The 22,293-nt window shown below is 45.8% G+C and overlaps 5 protein-coding genes across 5 annotated transcripts; 2 read left to right on the top strand and 3 right to left on the bottom strand.

Moving 5' to 3' along the window:
• LOC136101821 (olfactory receptor 8I2-like) lies at nt 1–957 on the bottom strand. Its single transcript, XM_065838298.1, has one exon. The coding sequence runs from the start codon at nt 952–954 to the stop codon at nt 1–3; it is 954 nt and encodes a 317-aa protein (XP_065694370.1). The 5' UTR covers nt 955–957.
• Nucleotides 958–2,444: 1,487 nt separating this feature from the next.
• Nucleotides 2,445–4,889, bottom strand: LOC136101820 (olfactory receptor 5AP2-like). The gene is made up of 2 exons (XM_065838297.1): nt 3,905–4,889; nt 2,445–2,512 (listed from the first exon to the last, which is right to left on the bottom strand). The coding sequence occupies exons 1-2, from the start codon at nt 4,887–4,889 to the stop codon at nt 2,445–2,447; spliced, it is 1,053 nt and encodes a 350-aa protein (XP_065694369.1).
• A 5,215-nt stretch (nt 4,890–10,104) lies between these two features.
• On the bottom strand, nt 10,105–11,058 carry LOC136102132 (olfactory receptor 5J3-like). Its single transcript, XM_065838990.2, has one exon. It carries the CDS (start codon nt 11,041–11,043, stop codon nt 10,105–10,107), a length of 939 nt encoding a protein of 312 aa, XP_065695062.2. The 5' UTR covers nt 11,044–11,058.
• A 6,564-nt stretch (nt 11,059–17,622) lies between these two features.
• Nucleotides 17,623–20,474, top strand: LOC136101817 (olfactory receptor 5AP2-like). Its single transcript, XM_065838287.1, has 3 exons — nt 17,623–18,521; nt 19,150–19,224; nt 20,441–20,474. Exons 1-3 carry the CDS (start codon nt 17,623–17,625, stop codon nt 20,472–20,474), a joined length of 1,008 nt encoding a protein of 335 aa, XP_065694359.1.
• A 366-nt stretch (nt 20,475–20,840) lies between these two features.
• On the top strand, nt 20,841–22,046 carry OR9G1 (olfactory receptor family 9 subfamily G member 1). Its single transcript, XM_065838285.1, has 2 exons — nt 20,841–20,908; nt 21,098–22,046. Exons 1-2 carry the CDS (start codon nt 20,841–20,843, stop codon nt 22,044–22,046), a joined length of 1,017 nt encoding a protein of 338 aa, XP_065694357.1.
• Nucleotides 22,047–22,293: the final 247 nt, after the last annotated feature.

Here is a 22,293-nt window from a genome sequence, read left to right as displayed (position 1 = left end):
TCAAAGCTTGGGTAGTTGTGGCAGCAACTTTTGCACCCACAGCTTCCTCAGGGCCCCCTTCACCTCCTTGTTCCTCAGGCTGTAGATGAGGGGGTTGAGGGCGGGGATCAGGATGGTGTAACACGCTGAGACCAGCTTTGCCTGATCCTGCGAGCTCGCCTTGAGAGGCTGGACATAGGCCAGAGTGCCCGGCACGTAGAAGATGGTGATAGCAACCAGGTGGGAGGCGCAGGTGGAGAAAGCTTTAAGCCTCCCCCTGGCCAAAGGGATGTGCAGGATGGTGTGCAGGATGTAGGTGTAGGACACCAGGACCAGCAGGGCAGAGCCCAAGGTGTTAAGCCCGGCATTAGAAACCTGCAGGATCTCATTTACGTGGGTGCTGGAGCACGAGAGCTTCAGGAGGGCAGGTGGGTCGCAGAAGAAGTGGTTGACGCTCCTGGCCCGGCAGAAGGACAATGTCCCCGCCAGGCTGGTGTGGAGCAGAGAGCTGAGGAAGCCCACGGTGTACACCAACGCCATCATGCCGTAGGAGCGAGCCCTGTTCATGGTGGTGGCATAAAGCAGCGGCTTGCACACAGCCGCGTATCGGTCATAAGCCATCACCACCAGCAGCAAGCACTCGCAGATGACCAGAGCAATGAAAAAATACATCTGGGCAAAACAACCCCAGAAAGAGATGCGGCTTTGGCCAATCAGGAAGGTCTCCAGAGCCTTTGGGACGATAGTGCTGGAAAGGCAAAAATCTATGAAAGATAAGTGGGTCAGGAAGAAATACATGGGGGTGTGCAGCTGGGGGTCTGTGTTGATGAGCAGGATCATCGTCAGGTTCCCCAGCACCATTAAAATATACAGGGATAAGAAAATGGTGAATAGGGTGGTTTGGAGCTCTGGGGCATCGGAGAAACCCAAGAGGATGAAGCCGGACAAAGCAGTGAGGTTTTCCCCATCCGTCATTTCTCTAAGGTGAATTTGCATCAAAATAAAACAGCTCATTGAAATAAATGCCTGAGTGAGAAATAACATGGAAACGCTGGAGTTTAATCCACAAAGTAAATGCAATAGAAAATGGTGTGTTCTTTTTAGAAAAAGACAAAGAAAGTGAATTTCTGCTTTTAATCCAAGTTTTGAAATCAAATAAGTGAAGGAGCTAATTACGCAGTCAGGTTTTAAAAGGGAATAATTCTGCCATGATTTAAATAGACTGCACTAACGATATGCCAAGAAATAGAAAAATATTTGCTGAAGTGTAAAAAAAAATGAAGTCGAACAAACACATGCCAAAATGTGGAAAACAGAGACAATTCAGATTCTCACCACTGATTTCTGGACATTTTAAGGATTATCTTTCTTTCTTATTTTTTTTTTAGACTGGATCGGTGCTTTCCTGTGGCCTCCCCAGCTCTGGAGGAGCCTTTTCCTCATGAGACAAAGCCACGCACTTGCAATCGGTTTGGGGTTTGTTGTTGATATTTAATTCGTACAATTTTCGGCTTTTGAAGAAAAATCTCTGCTTAGGGCTGGAGCGGCGTTATTATCTCCAACACACCTTTCCAATGATTGCGCTGAGCTGTGACGCGCTCCAAAACCCACGTAATGGCTTCAAAATACATCATATCATACAACAGCATCATAGAATAACATATCCAAGCCCAACTTTTTAAAGCTCCGCCTTGGTTATTCCCACCACGTCCCTCATCCGGCCCCTCCGCAGGTGGATAATCTGATGGAAGAATTAAGTCCCGGCACCACCCATTTTACTTTATTGACCTCAGATCTTCTTGGTCAACATCACCTGGTCATGGAGACGTAGGTGTAGCTCCATCTGGATGACTCTCATCCTTGAAGCATGAATTTCTCTCCATTGACAACACTTCCATCACTGGGATTAACTGGTTTGTGTCCTAGAGGTGCCTGTTTCCGTCCCATAGAGGTAACTGGTGGTGACCAACTCATAATATGAACCATCATGTCTTAAACAGCTTCAACATGCTAAACATTTTAAAGTTTTAAATATTAAATAAATCATTTTAAATAATAACAATATGTAAGTATTGCCGAGTACAGATGGAGCTACTTGTGCAGGACTTCAGGGAGGAGCAGAAGCTTTGATTCTGAATCTTCTTCTCATCTCAGCAGAAATGTGGGAAGCTTCAGCCATATGAACAAAAGAGAAGCATTATTTAGGTTTTTCTTTGTTTAGCTTTATGAATTGATCATTTGAATGTATATTTTTTTCTAAATGATACAAATACTACAGTAACGTGAGAATTTGAAAAAGCAACCTGCTCCTCATCAGCTACAACACCGAGTCCAGCTCCCACAAAAAGGGACCGGTGTCCATTTTCCTGGAGCTGATCAATACTAATTAATATATTTTTTTGCTGTATGAAGTAGACAAACAGCAAAAGAAACCAGTGGAGTCACAGTGTGAAATGTGTTACAGGTTAAGGAATAACAGAGAGATCCGCGAAGCACCGGGCGCGTTCTCCTTGTGCCACCGGGACATAAAACCCTTCCAAGCACACCAGAGGCAGCACAAGGGTCACCAGCTGGAAACCTCAAGCCCTTTGTTACCTGTTTGGTTTAAGGCAGTGCTGGAGGACGTGGTGTCTGCAGGTCCTGGAGATGCCCACCCGATGGCTCGGAGCTGTGGTCAATGCGGGAGATGCTCGGGAGCAGCTCGCCCAGGCTGGCAAAGGGGTTTTATCCTCAGATGTTTGTGCACCGCGCTCTCCCTCAGGAACCTGCTGCTGGTAATTATTTCAATTATCTCAGCAAAATTCCCTTTCTGTTTTCCCCTTTCTGGCTGCACCAACACCTCCCCGGCCGGCTCTGCAGGAGGGGCCTGCACAGGGACCACCTGAGCTTGAAGAAAAACAAGTCCAGGGCAATTTGTATTTTATTCATCCAGCTATCACAAATTCTCCATTTCAGCGTTTCAGTGAAAAAGCCCTTTACTACCAACAGGGAAAGCTGACGGATCATCTAATGTTGCATTGAAATGTGCTGAAAACAAACCCAACGGAGCATCTGCTGTGCGAATGGTTTGGCCGTGGCCATGGGGATTCCTCTCCAGCAAATATATTTATTTCCGTACACTTCACTGCTTTCTGCACAAGTTTGTTCAAAAGCATCATTTTACACAGTTGCTTTGACCATATAACAGAATTAATTCAGATTTACCAGGTTTATTCTGGTGAACCCTGAGTGTCCATGATTCCTGAAAGCTTCTGCCAGGTGAAGAGACATTCTAAAACCCTTAATGCAAATATTAAATGATAACTTTGTTCCAGACATTTAGAAAACACGAAGGATGGGGCAGATAGAGAATACCGAGCTATGAAAGTGAGGGGAAGCAAGATGGAGAAGTGTGTTGATGAGCAACGCACCATCACAGCGTTATTTCATGGGACCTCATGTCGTTCTCTGGACCTCAAATTCATGGAGAATTCAGTTAACGTCCTCTTAATAGCAGGAACATCACCAGAGGTTATTTGTTAATATAAAACACGAGAGATCAGACACTGACGGGTTTGTCAGCAGAGCAAAACCACCACCTGCATTCTCCCTTTTGCTCCCTGAAGCCTGAAATTGATTAATATTTTTAATAATATTTAAATAATATTTAAATAACAAATAACACTTATTTTAGGCTATATTTAAATAACATTTGCTTCGGACAACACCCTTCTGCCAAATCCATGACAACTGCCAGGTCTTATGCTACAGGCAGGGGAAGTTCCATCCATTCTAGGCTTGGTTTGAGGAGACCTGGTGTGTAGACCTGGTTGAAGGAGAACCGTGTTCTCCAGGTGTCCTGCTTCCAGGTGCATTTAGTCTCTGCTTCTTGAAGGTGTGATATCTCACCTTTATTCTTGAAGGTGCAGTATCTAACCCTCCTCACCATGGCAGGGTTGTTGTCTCCTTTCAGTTGACCAGAAACCGTGGATGGACAAGGACGAGAGGACTCTACCTTTTGCTTTCCTCATGGAGTTCTTCATGTCCGTATTCCGTAGGCTGTAGATGAAAGGGTTCAGCATGGGGATGGTGACGGAGTACAGCACCGAGACCACTTTGTCGTGCTCCAAGGAGTGTCTGGAGCTGGGCCGCAGGTACATGAAGAGGGAGCTGCCATAGTACAAGGTGATGGAGACCAAGTGAGAGGCACAGGTGGAGAAGGCTTTGTGCCGACCGGTCGCAAGACGGAGCCGCAAGGTGGTGGAGAGGACCAACAAGTAGGAGATTAGGATGAAGACTGTGGTGCTTAGGATGTTGAACCCCACGACAGCAGAAACCATTGCCTCGTTGATACGGGTGTCAGAGCAGGAGAGGGCTAGCAGCGGTGGGCCGTCACAGAAGAAATGGTTGATCCTCCTCGACCCGCAGAACGGGAGGCAAAAGATGGAAACGGTGTGTATGGTGGAGCTGATCACACCGGCCAAGTAGGCTCCAGCCAACATCCCAACGCAAAACCTCTGGGACATGAGCACGGAGTAGAGCAGGGGGTTGCAAATGGCCACGTAGCGATCGTAAGCCATGGCAGCCAGCACGTAGCACTCGGCGGTGGCACAGGTGGCGAAGCAGAAGAGCTGGGCGGCACAGCCAACGAAGGAAATCACCTTCTTCTCCACCAAAAAGTTCAGCAAGGTTTGGGGGATGATGGTGGAGGAGTAAGAGATATCCAGGAGGGACAAGTGGCTTAGGAAGAAGTACATGGGGGTGTGTAGGTGCAGATCTATCCTGATCAATATAATTACTCCCATATTTCCTACTAGAGTGACCACATAGATGGCAAGGAACACAACAAAGCACATCGCCTGCAGATCTTCTTGGGTTGTGAAGCCCAGGAGAATAAACTCGGATGCAAATGTATAATTATCTTCAACCATATTGAATATATAAGCAATTCAGCTACTTTATGTCTTTCAAATGAAAATGTTTGACAACATCTGTAACAATGTTAAGAATGCCAATTTTTTACTATCAAGCAGTTACACCACTTTAAGTCAATGTAAGGTTAATTCGCTTTGAGAGTGGAAAACCTCAAGTTCTCAAGGCTGATCTCCCTGCTCAACCTTAGAAAACCACACACAAGACCCAGCAACACACGTGGAAGCAGGTGGATATTTTAAGGTAAGGAAGGAGGGCAATACCATACCAGAATAAAGCATAAATGAATCAAACCATTTACACTTGGAAGTCCATGATTTTCACAATAACTGCTTGGAAAATGAAGTTATTGCTCATCTTTCGAGTGCTCCCAGTGCAGTGTTAGTCCGTGAGGAATAAATACCTGTTCTTCCAGATGAAAGCACCGGAAAATACGACTTTCCTTAGTGTATTTTTCCCTCTTGTAGGATGGTGCAGAAATAAGAGCCAGAATTTGTGTTTGCTTCAGTCGTGGTGTCTAACTTGGAGAGAAACGATAATCTCAGGCTTGTTCTGCTCACCGGGGAGAAATCAGCAGCTCCTAAAATCACGCTCTGTGACAGATAGAATAAATAAACATTGATTTTGCCTGGATAACATTAATCATCGCTTGACAGAGCTACACCAGAGAGCAAAGCAAGAGTCTGTGCGTCTGACAAACAGCCCCAAACTTGAAAGCCATCGTTATCTTGATAACCCCTTGTTGAGGGGGTGAGGTTCCCATCCAGACCCAGACATCCCATTTGGTACAAGACCAATGGTACACGTCTGCTCTCCCGTTGTTATTAATGGGGATTTAGAGCCGCGTTTCGCCGCCCGTGTCGAGACGCCGGAGGCAAAGCAGCGTCCGAGGCTTCGCGTGGTGCCGGAGGGTGCGTCACAAATAACGAACACGGAGCGGTTTGGGGCCGAATCCTCCCCCTGAGGCAGCGTCCACTTGCCTGGGTGCAGACATTGACTGCGTTGGAGAATTGACCCGAATTTCACCATTAACTAAAGCTCGACCGCGCTGTTTCTTACTTGAGAAGCCAACTGCTCTGCACGGAGCCACCCGAGGTGCAGATACGAAACCCAGGAGGTTTCTAGGGCTGTGGGCTGTGCCGTGTCCGTGCTGCCCACCAGGAACCACATCTGCAGCTCGAGGACACCCACTAGAACAGAGATCATTTAAATTAAAACCCCATGCCTTGCTGCCTTGGATGAGGTGGGTGCTCCACGCTCTGCTCAATAAGTCCCAGCAAACCCCCAAATATTTCTCCGCGTCCTCCTGGGGAAAGGACCTTCATTTGTGACACTTTCCTACTCAAATTCTGCAAGGTTTTGCATCTCGTGGACAAAATGGTACAAGACCTTTCCCCAAACTGCCCCAGGACTCACCAAGCAACCCATCTCTAGTGTTTTCCGAGATTTAATTTGTGATGTTATGAGCAGTAGAAACACCAGAGGCTGCCAAGACCCAACAGCCGAGTGAAGCCTTCAGGGTTAGGGACCCATTATCCTGATGTCAAGGTGAACATAATCCCCAAAATCTTAGCATGGAAACAAGGGGAAGGTTCCAGATCTATAGAGCTAAAATTCACTGTTTGGCTGACTGGTGTTTTAAGCATCTTACAGCCCAAACTGTCTCGTGAATGCAGAAAAACCTCATTCATAAGATGGTTTAATATGCAATGCCCCCAGCATCCCTCTGGTTTCTCATCCTCACCACCCTGAAGCAGAGAGGGGGACACTCGGCCACACGTCCCGGGGACCCTGCGGATGCTGTGGGATGAGGTGGGATTTTCACAGTGGGATTTGTGCTATTTGAAGTGGTTTTGGTACTCACGGCTGCTCCCGCTCCAGCTGGAAAGGTCCAAAGGTCCAACAGGTCTTCTCCCATGCGGTATCTGCCTGTGTGTCCAGAGTTTGGTCCTTCACGGTGGTCACGGAGCTGGGGGGAAAAGAAAAGAAAAATAAATTAAAAAAAAAAAAAATAAAAAAATAAAAAAATAAGAATAGAATAGAATAGAACAGAACAGAACAGAACAGTCCTGATCTGCGGGGAGGTGTCGGACCAAGTGATGCTCAGCTCAAAGGGGTCCCGACATCCTGCACTGCCAGATCACAATATAACCAAGGTGGTTCTTAAATTAATGACACCAGAAGGTGTTACTTGAACAATACCAACTCAAAAATGATGCTTTCTGTAGCTTCATACATCCTAAAAAACCCCAAAAGATGGTTAATTGATGTTCCTCCACTGCATGGGTGATATCTCTATTCTAAACCCTCCTTGGAAGCGTTCAGCCCTGAGTGCAGCTTGCGTGCAATGGGAAATGCAGCTCGTCCTTCTCTCAGTTTACACGGTGCTCAGAATGAAAACAAATGAAGAAAAACAGCATTAATTTTCATTTTGATGTATCTGCCTTTATTTTCCAACCAGCAACTCCAGGCACACTTTGCTCCCCAAGCTGAGAGGTCTTTGCACCCGCTGCAGCTCCTACAGGAAAGGACAAAACTCACCTCTTTGTCTGCTCAAAATAAACAACAATAGAGAAAGACCCTAATTTTATCCACATAACGCTCAGCATTTCACACCAAAACGTGGGTTCATTCCCCACAAACATCACCAGGATTAATCCAGCACCCTCAGCCAGGAGCCAGGTACCTATATAGGCAACCTCAGCCACTTAACTCATTATCCCAGCGCTCACCTGGGATTATTTGGGTGGTGATGGACGTGACTTGCGTAAATCAACTGCACAAAACCCAAATTCTTCACCTGCGTGGGCTAGAAGTTCAGCTCTCTATGTATTTTCATTTGCCTTTATTGTGAAATCTGGGATGGCTTTGTCAGGAGTGAAGATGGGCCGTAGATCCATAGGAAAAAGATGATGCAGGAGCTAATAATTTAAACAGTAATTAAACAATTTTAAAATAATAATTAAATAATTTAAAATATCAGGAATTATCACTTCAAATTGTGTATGGTTAGCCTGGATTATTTAAGACTTAAAGATATATATATATATATCATAGGGCAGAGCAAACTCGATAATCTAGATTTCATAGAACCTGAAATCTCACCCAAGAATTGCATTAGGAAAACAGAAAAAAAAGGCAGTTTAAAGCATCATTTCAAGGGGAACTTGGTCAGAAACTGTTTAAACATCTGACATTGCCCATTTATTTTTAAGAGGCTCTAGAGCTGACGCTGGGGAAATAACTGATGTAAATGGGCTCAGCCAGCTGGAGAGAGGATGGTTCTGATTTATTTAGATGCTATTTCCCTGTTTCCTGAAGAAGAACAAAGCACTGAGCCAGCCAAGGCTTACTAGCGGTTGAACAAAAAAGATGTTTTCACCTTAAATAAAAAGGAACAGATATTCCCACCAATGCCCAATAGATGGTGACGATGTATAAGAAACCCTCATCAGTATTTTTCTATCTATTTTCCCCTCTCCAGCAGCTGTTATGGCCACTTCACATCTCTTAGGGCCAACACCAGAGCACAGCGGTGCAGAGAAGGAACCAACAGAAGTCATTCACCTATAAACAGGCATGGATTTTATCCAGAAGTGGATGAAACACAACTTTTGATAAGGAAAAGGGGGTCTGAAGAATAGATCGATTTGTGCACTGTCGTGCCTTGCAAACCGCAAGAGCCAGCGTCAGGCTGGTAGCTTTAGAATCAAGTATGTAATAATACAATGAAAAATTAGAATAAAAGTAGTAAATAAAAATATTATAATAATAATAATAATAATAATAATAATAATAATAAATAATAAATTAAAAATATAAAATAACAAAAATAAAAGCAATGACAACAACTACTATAATAAAATATCAATACATTAATAATCTTGATTGCAATAATAATAAGGATGACGATTTCTAGGTGCTGACCAGTGTGAGGTCCCTGTTTGGGTTATTTTTCCCTGTGTTTCGAGGATATTTTCCCCGCTCTTGACAACGCAGCTGAGATCAAGTGTTTGCAGGTGGAAAAATCCTCATCCAGGCCCCAGCCAAACCTCTTCCCTCCTGGACCATCCTCTCCATGTGCCCTCCCAGAGGAGCCTGGTAGGATGGTGACATTACCTGACCTTCCAGTGCTCAACTGCTAAGGAAATAGAAAAGTTATTTTGGGGGAGGACAAATATCGCGGTTATGTTCCCCCTGGTGGTGTTGAATTCCCACAGCGATGAAAAGTCTCTGCTCAGAAAATGGTGAAAAGGGGGGAGCTGCACTTTCTGGCAAGAATTTTTGCATGGGAAATAAAGATTATTATTATTATCATCATCCTCTTTTTGCTGTTGTTTCAGCATGTGGTGTTTATTTAATTCCTTTTCCCCACTGCCTCGCTCCAAAGTGCAAATCTCAGGATGCCAACTCTACTGATAATATTATTGGCTTTGTTCTTAACAAACCGCTGTGGGCATAAATCAGGAATCTAATTAGAGCTTGGTTTCGAGCCTTGGAAAGGGAGAAGTTGTAGGGGGAAATAAAGGAGAAAGGTGTATGGTTTCCTAAAAGGAAGGGACAGAGATCACTTTAACCCTGCCATTCAGCTCAGCAGCCTGGCTTCAAACACAGACCTGTTCAAGATTTTGTATTTCATCCACTTGGTTTATTCACCATCACCCCCTAAATGCACTAAAACTCCCAAGTTTATCCATTTGGATCTTGTGTTTCCAGCCATCCAAGGAAGAACTTTTCACAGCACCATAAGTCACTGAGCCCCCCAGTGCCCAACACCACCCATTAAATTATTCAGCATTTCTCTGGTATAGACATTTTTCTACTAAAACCAACAATATTTCCCACATCTGTTTACTGAGCAGCTAAACTGAGGGTAGAGGGTAACAAGAAAAAACACTAACATGGATGTGCTGTCATACACATTTAATACAAGAATATATTGCATCATAGATAAATACATTGTATAAGGTAGAAATTTAATATTCTATTTTTATGTACACACTCCAATCTATGTATATGTGTGGATAACTTGCCATTCATAGGACCAGAGATCTCCTAGATGTCCCTTCTGATCAAAAACTACCCTATGATGTCCCACTTCACAGGCACATCAGGTTGCCCATGGCCTCATCCAAGCAACTTTTGAATGTGTCCATGGGTGAAGGCTCCACAGCCTCCAAGATAAATCCTGTGTTGGGTTTTATAGAGCAGGGTTCAGAGTCTGACCGGGATCCTTTCTGCTGTTCTCCTCAGAGCATCCCTCACCTCCTGGTTCCTCAGGCTGTAGATGAGGGGGTTCAGCATGGGGATCACCACTGTGTAGAAGACAGAGACCACCTTGTCGGTGTCCAGGGAGTAACTAGAGCTGGGGCGTAAATACATGAAGATTGTTGTCCCATACAACATGGTCACTGCTGTCAGGTGGGACACACAGGTGGAGAAGGCTTTTTGCCTGCCTTCGGCTGAACGGATCCTCAGGATGGCAAAGGAGATGAAGATGTAGGAGACCAGAATGGTGGAGATGGTGCTGAGCTCAATGACACCAGCCAAGGACAAGAGGATCATCTCATTGATGTAGGTGCTGGCACAGGACAAAGCCAGGAGGGGAGGAACGTCGCAGAAAAAGTGGTTGATGACATTGGAGCTGCAGAAGGGTAACCTGATGATGAAGGCCATCTGTATGATGGAGTTGAGGACACCCCCCACATAGGAGCCCACCACCAGCCACAGGCACAACCTCCGAGTCATAACAGAGGAGTAGAGCAGGGGGTTACAAATGGCCACGTACCGGTCGTACGCCATGACAGCCAGCAGGAAACACTCCGTCGTCACGAAGACGATGTAGAAGAAGGCTTGGCCCATGCAGCCAGCGAAGGAAATGGTCTTCCTCTCTGATAGAAAGTTCACCAAAGTCCTGGGGGCAACCACAGAGGAGAAGCAGATGTCAACAACGGAGAGGCTGCTGAGGAAGAAGTACATGGACGTGTGGAGCCGCGGGTCACCTCGGATGACTACGATTATCCCCACGTTGCCCAGAAGGGTGAGGGTGTAGATGAGCAGCAGCAGCACAAAGAGAGCTGCCTTCATCTCCGCTCGGTCGCTCAGGCCCTCGAGAACAAACTCAGCCACCCATGTACGATTCTGCTCTGTCATCCAGGGCTTCGTGTCTATCGAGGAAGGAAAACGCCTGAAACGTAGGACAGTGGAAGCCATGTCTTTATTATGTAAACTAAAATGAGATAAAGTTATAATTTACACCCAGACCATTGATTTCTAGGGAGCTGGAAGGGGGTGGACTGTGCGTAACCATCTGCTCTGAGCTTGTCCGAGGAACGAGGAGGTTCCTTCTGAATGCTGAGCATCCCAGCTTTCCCAAACACCTTCTCCCACTTTCTGACTCAGGTCAGACCTTCAGGAGGGTTCACTTGTACCTCAGAACCCCATTTTGGTACCTACACTTGGATGAGATTGATGGACACAGCAGCAAAAAGGGTTTCAGGTGGCACAGACCAAATCATCAGTTCTGCACTTGACCTCCTGCGATTAAGCTTTTCTCCAGATTTGTTTCTACTGCTCCCTATTTCAAACTGATCGTGACAACATGCCCAGAAGAAGAGATCTCTGCTTAAAATTGTAATAGTTTGATATAAATGTCGAAATATTGTAACTTTCATTTGTTTTGGAAAAGACACTGTGGTAATGAAAAGGGTCTTTAATTTGTTGGGAGATGGGGAGGGACAGAGGAGGGGGTGCTGCATGGTCCTAAAACTCATTCAGAACATGAGGAGTTTTATATTACAGTCTCGGAAACCTTGGGGAGGGGAAGCCAGGGAGACCATGAGCACAATCTGTGTCAGAAGCTGTTATTTTAAACTGGGGTGAGCACCCAGCATTTCCTTGGTACAATTTAGAGAATACACAAATAAGGGAGTAAACACCATAAAACCTGTCGTGATTCCCCCATGACATTCAGAGCAAAGGTGTTACCCACAGTGTTACGGTCTCCTGCACAAAAAGCTGATGTGGGTTTAACAAATGATGAATCAACCCTTTAGTAAACGAGTTTCTGTTGATAGAGGACAGCAGGCATCACGAAACATCATGATTCGGTCATATTAATCATGCCTTGTATTTCCAGAAGTGGTCTGGGAGATGAAACCTGGTTTTCAGAAGTGATTTAAGGGTCAGGAGACAAATGTGGGTGTTCAGGAGCATGAGCCAGCGGTATCACGCTGACTAAACCCAGAGAGAAGTGGGATCCACTGTGCTGTCCTGGAATATAACGTCACACGGGGTGCTCTCCTTGTGCAAACAGCAGCACCCAACTGCAAATTGCACCTCGTTTCTGGGTGAAAACAAGGTCTGGCTGGGACCACCAGCAGAAAACATGAGGGATGGGAATGGTCAAGGGGGAAAAAAAAAGATCCAGACTGGTAAATCACTGTTTTAAGGTGCCATCTGAGGAGGAAAACCACCTCAGAGGGAGCGTGGTGGTGGCACAGGGTGGCATTTGGTGGTCAGGGCACTCAAAGAGGAGTCAACACCATGGATGAGACCACAGAGCTGTGCTGAGCCAAACTCACTCAGCTGGGGTTGCCTGAGTTGAGGCACCGAGTCGAGCTGCTCACCCGAACGAAAATGGGAAATACAGGTTTCCATCCCCGATAACACAAAGGTTCAGAATTAAACAATTACATCTTTACAGGATTAAAGAAGAAAGTCAAAGGCTTGCCCTACCAGATGAGCACCAGGGTTAGAAGACTCATTGAAGAACTATTCTCCATCAGCAGAGTATTTTATAGGAACATTATTTACTTTTTAAAGTGAATATCACTTTATTTCAGGGACAGTGGGTGGGTTAATCTTTCCTTGAGAGCGCTCTCCACTTCTCTTCTCCCAGGCTCCCTAAACATACCATAAGCATCACAATTTCTGATCTGTTGAATTCAAAATACCAGAGTGCATCCCAGCAGAAATATTTCATCTCTAACCCACACAGAGAAGCAAATCTTTACTTGGTATAAAGCACCCCAAAGGTGGGGTTGATACCAGAGCAGGACAGTCCAACAGAGCTCACCAGGACCTTTTGGGTAAGGGTCACACTTACTTACGGACAGGGGTCACCTCCTCCTACCAGCTGCAGGGTCTCTGTCCCTTTGGATGCCACCACAGCCTCAGGATGTCCCCACAATAAATCTGGAGGACCAGTCCTTGAAGCCATCCTTGCAGACGAACCAGAACATCTCTCTTAAGCCTTCGAGAGCCTCCTGCATATTTTAATTAGATGAAGTTCTTCACTTGCAGCAACGTGTTGCTTTTATGTGTGTCTGCAGGTCTTTTTGGGCAATGGACACCTCTCCTCAGGGAGCCAGTGTTTGTCACGGCTTTAGCTACAGTTCAGGTGTCTAAGAGACACAAATCTTGATTGTATGTTGCCACCTCCTTAATGAGGATCCAGGAGAGTCACAACAGTCTGAACTCCTAATAAAAGCTCAGCTACGGATGCAGAACCCCGTGCTAATTATTGTCACAAGTATCAATAACTGCCACGACACTTGGCAGCCTCAGGGGACGGGAAAGGTGGAGACACACAAGTTAATCTTCACAAGCCCCTCTGAAGACCAAGGGGGAGGTGAGAAGGTGCATCCAAAGGGCAATTTACTCCAAGTGTCTTAAACACTTCTTGCAAGCAGCTTAGGCAGTTGTAATTAGCTCTGGATGGGTGCCTGGAGCAGATGGTCGGGATTACAGGAGATGACGGCTGACCCAAGCCTCCAGGCAATGCCTAAGTACAGGGAGATCACAACAAGATGGATAGACAGTCCATTAATCTTCCTTTTCCCCCGTGCTCTCGATATTTCTGGGAATATCTCAGCTGCCCATTTTTCCTCTCTTTTGCAGAGACAGATCGTTCTGCTCCTCCTCTATGGCAAGATCTCCCATCACAGCCTGTTCTGATAAGAGATGGTGCAAATCCTATTCTTTCTGCGTATTTTCCTTTTGGCTAACAGAAAATCGATAGCATATTCATGGTCATTTCAGAGTAATTTGCCTCTGCTCATCACACCCAATAGATACCAACTTACTTCAGTGCCTGGAGCATTTTTTGGAGTTTACAGTGTAGCTGATTTTTCCCTTTGAAAATGGAAGCCTAGGCTTTTAGATTAAACTCACAGGACAGACAGAGTCACCATATAACTAACAGTCCATATTTGGATCATATTCCATCCGTAAATGGAATTTATTCATCTCTCAGTTGTCAACAACATTATGCATTGGCACATGGGTAATTTCAGCAGGCCTGTGTCCATACATCCTGTGCTATCTCAGGTGGGATTAGATGGATCAACAGACTCAGCAGAGCCCAGAGAGGGATTTGCCATGGCCAAAGGAGACCAAACACATTGCCACATGGACAGGTTCTCCATCAGTGTCACTGAGAACCCAGAGGACTGGCTGAGAGATGGACACATGGGATGGGTTTGAGCTCACCTTGCCCCAGGTCAGCACAACATATGGACCAACACGAGCTACAGGTGTCCCAGCTTCTCCTCCAGTCTTCTCTTGGCCAAAGGGATGGCTCAAACACTCCAGGACTTTCAGGAACCCATGACCTTCTGGAGGAGCAGCTGGAACCCAGCAGAAAACCTTCCATGGTGCTGGAAACCAGCACAACCTGCACGAGCGAACCCAAATCTCGGCAGAGAAAAGCCATGCAAACAACTGTGATGACCCCAGGCAAGTGTTTGGGTTGGGTGCAGCTCCGTAAGTGACAATATTTTAACAGCCGTGTTTATGTTTGGAGAGTTTCTGAGCCAACCCTTTCACTGCTGATTCACATTTGTTCCCACTTCATTACCAGCCCTCCAGATACAACTCAGAACACCCCCTCTTTTCTTGAAAAGGGAAATAAAAACATGTATTCCAGTTACTTCTTGCAAAAGAATGACAAGGAAGGAAAAGCTATTTGTAGAAAGCGTTTACACTAACCGTTATCCAGTAATTAGGTATAAACCTCAAAATGTTTATCACTAAATTCATCTCCCTTGTATCAGCTCTGCAGCTGTGTTGTGTGTTGCCTCATCTAAGGATATTTTTTGACTTATTCATTTTCCTCCTATAATAGATAGAAATGGAAAGGAGGAGTTGCAAATAAAAAACATGAACATATAAACTGAAATGTGACATATGGTAGCGACATGACCCATAGGCTGGGTGGGTTTCAGCCACCCTGAAGTTAAATTCATCAGTCATCATACATTTCCTATATGCAATATTATGTCTTTATGAGACAAAGTTCACCCATGTTTATTTTAACAAGAACCATGGTCTTCTGCTCCTGTGGGGGAGCGGGACCAAGGTCAGATTTAGTGTTTACCTATTAAACTTCAAATTTGTCCAGTTAAATCCCACAGTTAATGGTCTTTCTGATACACATAACTACATGCTTTGAGAAAATTAGAGAAAAAATAAAAATATTAAGTTTAGTACAACTAACACACCATGGCTTTAATGTACATCTTTACATTTGGATATACATACTGAAAAATTCCACTAAACAGCACATTTAGGAACTGTCACTGTCCAACGCTTAGTGCTGTATATTAACACAATAATTTGTGAGTATTTAGTCACTATTCAATGCATTTTGAAGGGTTAACGTGCAGCAGAAAGTTGTTAAAAGAGACTTCCAGGGGCGTGAGCGCTGGGTGGGCTGTGGGTGCAGAGGGCCGTGGGTGGTGGGTTGTGTTCTAGAGGTTGGCGAACACCATGGGGGTTTGTGCTCTTCAACAGAGCCAAGGGGGACACCATGGTGTGCAGGGGACCATCCCACCGTACCTGAGCGAGGCCCACAGATCTGGGCCAAGACTCCAGACTATCAGGCAAGTTGGTGGTGATGAGGCAGGTCCGAGGTCAAACCAAGTCAAGTCCCTGGTCAGGGTCGGGTCCAGCAACTTCTAGAGAGGTTCATTATCAAGCCAAGGTGCAGATCAAAGGAATCCATGGGTGCACACACCTATTGCTAAACTGGAAACCAGTACTCCCCCAGCATAACTCAAAAGAGAAGCCAAGTCCCTGGGCTGAGCTTAAATAGAGCTCCTGGGCAAATGGGCAGAGGGTGGGGGTGGAGAGCCCAGGTGAGGCTGGTCAGACCATTAAGGCCTATTAGTTCACTCTGGAGCAATTAATCACTGTTTGAAAATGCCCATTTGCCACCATTGATTATAGGGGATGCCCAGAGTCACCTGCTCAGGTGTGGACATCTGTGCCACAGGTACATTCGTGTGGATCATCCCACCCTTGCTGGAAAACTGGGCTGTCCAATGTCCACAGAGGGACATCGGCAGCTCCAGCGTCAGTTGTGCTTTGTGAACCATTTGAGGATCCTCCAAAAGACCTGAAATGTCTCCAAACCCATTTTCATTCTGTTGGGAAGGTCAGACCGAAACCTTTGCACAATCCACAAGTATCTCAGAAGCACCATATGAACCGGTCACCGCTGCCATGGTGTGTCTGTGCCCAGTGATGCCTCACCCACGTGACATCTTTCAGAATTGCATTTCACCCCTTTTTTCTTCTTTATTTTCATTTTTCCCCTCTCATAAGCCCTGCCATGAGCAGCCCTGGAGGTTTTCTCCCATGAGGACACGAGCAACCATATTTACAGCCCTGTCACCTACAAGCTCAGCTATTTGATCCTGGAAAGGAGCACATCTCACATCAGATGGTTAATAGAGGTTGCACCGATGTGTAGATTTGGGGTAAACTCTTGGCTCCCATCACTCGATAGCAGTGAAGATGCAGGAGAAGCCGAAACATCAAGACAAAGCAAAGTCTCACCTGCCTTTAGGCAGTGGTCTTTCTTCTTCATGTCATGTCCTCTTTTATTGGACTCTGTTGGAAAACAGCCTTACCAAAGTAGGTTTTCTTTATAATAAGAGGGAGTAATGGCTTATGCAAATTGTTTCTCTTTTACTTAGGCAACTAGAGCAAGATGAGCTGATTTATGTAAGGATGAGTCTTATTTTGTTATAAAGAAATACAACATTTCAAATTGTCAGCAAAATACAGTTATTAACGAATCAGCCTTTGAAATCAGCATGTTTTAAAATTAACTCAGTTCTCAAGTAAGCGTCTTGACTTAATGCCCATGTTTTTAGGATGCTTCCACACGATGAAGCTCATAAGGGTATAAATCATGACTTTATCAATACAAATTTTATCTGTTGTATATATAATAATTTGATAAATGTGATTTGAAGGCTGGAATAATGATTAAAAGCCAAGGGAAAACGTCTGGAGGTCGTTAGCGCTGTGTAATCTGCATTTCACCACAACCGTGACTTTCTGTTGCTCCAGGTTTATGTGCAATCCTACAAGGTTCCTCTGCAATGTCTTCTGGAATAACATTTCTTTCACACTGAGAGCAAATAAAGGTCTGATTATTTTATTAAATCTGAAAACACGAGTGCTAGAATAAATCCATAGTGTTAAGTATCCAAGCATAGGACAAAAAAAGGATGTTTGGGTTGTTTCAAGTCCTTGTTCTTTTCTAAGTACCACAACTGAAAAACAAAAAGCATATACAATTTGAGTTTAGAAACTGCAGCAGAATATACCAAAGTGCAGCAGTTAAACTGAGGATAAACTGAAATAGGGTCCAAAACTGAAACTCGATTTTTTTAATCATTTTGATGTTGTTCCTTTTGCCTCAGCAGGTAACGTCTGGTCATGGGGGGAAATCACACGCAGACTAAATTCATCCTCTTGGGAATTACAGACAGCCCATGTGCGCGGGCTCTTCTTTTTGGGTTGTTTCTGTTGATATACATTGTCACCTTGGTGGGGAACATTGGGATTATGGTCTTGGCTTGGGTGGTTCCCAGCCTCCACACCCCCATGTACTTCTTCCTCACCCACTTTTCATTCGCTGACGTCTGCTATTCCACAGTCATCTCCCCCAAAATGCTGGCGGACCTGTTATCGGAGAACCAAACCATTTCTTTCGTTGGCTGCGCAATACAGTTTCACTTCTTCGCTTTCTTTGCCACCGCCGAGTGTCACCTGCTGGCCGCCATGGCCTATGACCGCTACGTTGCCATCTGCAACCCCCTGCTGTACATGACCGTCATCTCCAGCCACGTCAGGCGGCGGCTGGTGGCCTCGTCCTATCTGCTGGCCTTTCTCAGCGCCATCACCTACACCAGCTGCACGTTTGGGGGTTCCTTCTGTGGCCCCAACCGGATCAACCACTTCTTCTGCGACATCGGCCCCGTGCTGAAGCTCGTGTGCTCCGACACCCACATCAGTGAGATGGTCATCTTTGCCTTTGTCCTCATAAACACGGTGGGCACCAGCACGATCATTTTGGCCTCCTACACCTGTATCCTCCACACGGTCCTGAGGATGCGCTCGGCACGGAGCAGGTCCCGAGCCTTCCACACCTGCACTTCACATTTGATGGCCGTTTCTTTATTCTACGGGACGATATTCTTCATGTACCTGCAACCTGCGTCGAGCCACGGCAGCCTGGATAAGGTGGCCTCCATCATCTACACTGTGGTCACCCCCATGCTCAACCCCTTCATCTACAGCCTGAGGAACAAGGAGGTGAAGGATGCTCTGGTGAAGTGCAGGAGAAGGATGCTAAACCTGTTAAACCGCTCTTCGTATAAAAGAGCTGCATCAGTTAGACAGTGAACAGTTTATTGTATATGAGAAAGCCTGTGATGCATTAAAACAGTTGGATTTTTCCCTAATCTTCACGATTTATGTAGGTTCTTCCACAGTTTCTGCACAAAATTGAATTACAGAACTCACCCTGAGAAACAGACCCCACAATCACATCCTCCTCAGGGGGCAACCAGGAGGAGCAGAAACCTCAGACTTTATTTCACTTTGCAGTCACCAGCAGCTCCCTCCAAATACGCTCATAAGCCGTGCTTGAAGTTTAATTTAGTTCCACCAAAATCTATACCATTTCAACACTGACTTATGAGCACTGAATCGCTCAAAGGGGAAAAGAAAACCAGTAATGATCAGGTGTGAAATGAATCGTTCAGCAGCATCAGCGCACGGTGCATGGTCTGCTGCTCATCGCCACAGCCATTCCCCTGGGTTGGCGTGGGGTTTCTCATCGTGCATCCCAGCTTGAAGTGATCCAGAAAGAAATACCGAAATGAAATTGGAAACAACATCTTTTGAGAAATGAAAAGCTAATTATGGGGTTGTAGTTTGTTTTCGCTTTTTCTTTTCCAGATCAGTTACAGCTACCTCAGTGCTTTTATTTAGCATGCCAGCTGTTGAGTCGGAGCATGATATTGTCATCTACAGGTGTGGACTTCTTCACCTGGCCATCCTCCACCCTGTTGCCAGCTTCTCTAGGAAGCAATCTTGCTCCAAAATAAACGTTCTAAATAGCTTATCTGAATATTGCATAAAAGTTCCCACTTCTCCCCATTGACTGCAGAGTTCAGGTTATTCCCTGGACCAGGAAAAAGTGATGACTGTTGTCTACACCCTGGTGATCCCCAGCCCGAGGAACTGGAGGTGACGGGGGAGATTCAATTCTTCTTTCCTCCCAGGTTCAGATAGGTAAAAAGACATAAGCAACTAAACGCAAATAATTTGGGAGTTCTTGAGATTGCAGCTTTGTTCTGCAGTTATAGCGGTGAAAATAATGAGCATGTAACACGGAGACCCAAGAAAGCTCTGAAAATTCTCTTTCTGGGGTGCAGGGAGTAACTGTGGGGGCTGCACAACTGTGCGGCAATAGCTTATTTCAGTGCAAAGAACATGCTGAAGAATTGAACTGCACACCCCAGGGACCAGGTCCTTGAGGAAATGTAGAACGAAGCAATGGATAAATATCCCCGGTCACCCGCCACGGGCAGCGCTGGGCAGGCGGGGACACAGCGGCGGGGATGTCACGCAGACACCGTCACCGTGCTTTTGTTCTCGTGATCTCTAAACTTGCGATCCCATCAGCGCTTGCTGGCCAACACCATGAGTAAGTATTTCTGGGCAACAAGCGCCAACAAGGGCTACGGTGTCACGGGTAGCCAAGAAGATAAATCTTCAAGGGGATTAGTTTTTCTTTGTCTCCTCGTCTCTCTGCCCACATTTTGTGTTACCTGATGACAAATACTAGAACGGACATATGAGGCCAGACGAGAAAGTCATCAAGCCCGTGGCAGCACCTCTGAGAAGCAGTTGGCACCAGGGACACCAAAGAGGGTTGGAGGACAGGGGAAGTTGTGAGGAAGCAGCAGGACGCAGCTCATGTTCTGGCCTCCCTATGGAAGGGTTTGTAACTTTCACTGCCTGTGAAAGGCCTTCAATTATTCGTTTTTAGACTGACAATGTCAGGTGACACTAATTCCAACTTTTGTAGATGCAAGTGTGCCTGTACTCGGGTGTGCGATCACCCTAAAAGACTGCTGCTTTCAGCCATCTTTCCAAAAATAAAGGTCTTCCCAGATACACACATTTGTAATTATGAATTTTAGGGCGTATGTCTGATCATTCAATGTTCACTCGTGCAAAACAGAAAACTCAACGAGGTGGTGCTTTTACTGGTGTGAGTCATGAAAATTAATCCAATCAAACTGCGTTGGTTTGCATCAGATGGCGAATCTACCTGCATGTGTCTTCAACACGTGTCTCCAGTTTCTCTCTATGTACTTCAAACTAAGGAGTCTCAGTGTCCAAGTAATTTAATACAAGGCTGGGACTGAGATTTCGCATTCACAAAAGTCAGGGAACACACAGTCAGCAAATACCTACAGATATGCATGTAAACATACGTGCATGTATGTACCCACCCATCTTTTCGTATCCTCTCTTCTGTATATATTTCATTAAAATTTAATACATTATATGCAATATATAGAAACTGTTTGTGTGCACCCCTGCACACATAGCACCATGCACTGTGTGTGTGTGTATACATGTTCACAAACGCAGCTTTCAAAGTGATGCAAAATGATGCAAACGCCAAACCTCCGTTTGACATAAAGTAGCCCAACCAAAACTGTAACAGTGCAGCCCTTCTCAACGCAAAATTTACTCTGCTTTTTTCCTTTGCGTGTGTGTGTTTTGGTCCAGAGGAACGCTAGCAACATGGACACCCTTCCCTTGGCCAGCAGCCCCAGGCCCCGCACTGCAAATATCAAATGATCCACCATGATCCATGTCTCTAATTAAGTCCCATTCCCCTGTCCACGGAGGAGAGGAACCACAGTTCGGTCACCAGCTTCATCCTCCTGGGCTTCACCACCGACCCAAAGCTGCAGCTTCTCTTGTTCCCAGTGTTCACCTTAATCTACATCATCACGCTCGTGGGCAACGTCACCCTCATCACGGTGGTACGCCGTAGCTCACAGCTCCACACCCCAATGTACTTCTTCATTGGGAACTTGTCCTTCCTGGATCTCTGCTATTCCTCCGTCTACATCCCCAAGATCCTCCTGAACTGCATCTCCGAGGACAAGAGCATCTCCTTCGCGGGGTGTGCTGCTCAGTTCTTTGCCTCCGCTGGCTCAGCCGGTATCGAGTGCTACCTGCTGGCAGCGATGGCCTACGACCGGCACGTGGCCATCTCCAACCCGCTGCTCTACAACGCTGTCATGTCCAAGAAGCTGTGCATGGGGCTGGTGGCTGCCTCCTACCTCAATGGCTTTGCCAACTCCATCCTCACTACCAGCCTCACATTCAACCTCAGCTCTTGTGACTCCAGTATCATTGATGACTTCTTCTGCGGTTTGACCCCAGTGGTGAAGCTCTCCTGCGACGTGACAGACAGCTGCCAGCTGCTCCTGTATTTCATCCTGACCTACAACGTCATCATCCGCTCCGCACTCATCCTCACTTCCTACGCCTCCATCCTGGTTGCTGTCCTGAAGATGCATTCATCTATGGGGCAGCGGAAAGCCTTCTCCACCTGTGCCACGCACCTTGTCTCCATCACCATCTACTATGGCTCCATCCTCTTCATTTACGCCCGGCCCAGCTCCAGCTTTGTGGAGGGGAACAAGGTGGTCTCTGTGTTTTACACAGTGGTGATCCCCATGCTGAACCCCTTCATCTACAGCCTGAGGAACCAGGAGGTGAGGGAGGCACTCAAGAGACTGATGAGGAGACAGTCAGCTTCTTAACAGACAAAACCAACGATTACATCCCCAAAGATGCATATAGCAAGAAGTGTACCTATCTTTCCTTGCTTGTGTTTCCATTTGTTGCTTTTCACAATAGGTGCAAGAGGATTCAACACAGGAGCATAAACTCTTCTGATCCTGAAGTGCTTCCTGATGGACAGGAGATTCCATGTGCAGACAGACCTCCTCTCCTTCCAGCTTCTCCCTATACATCATTTATATCTGGTATCAAATGGGATCTTAGCAG

Source organism: Patagioenas fasciata, chromosome 5 (assembly GCF_037038585.1).
Source record: "Patagioenas fasciata isolate bPatFas1 chromosome 5, bPatFas1.hap1, whole genome shotgun sequence".
In the NCBI taxonomy this organism is placed as follows: Eukaryota; Metazoa; Chordata; class Aves; order Columbiformes; family Columbidae; genus Patagioenas; species Patagioenas fasciata.
This window is presented reverse-complemented; position numbering and strand designations above follow the sequence as displayed.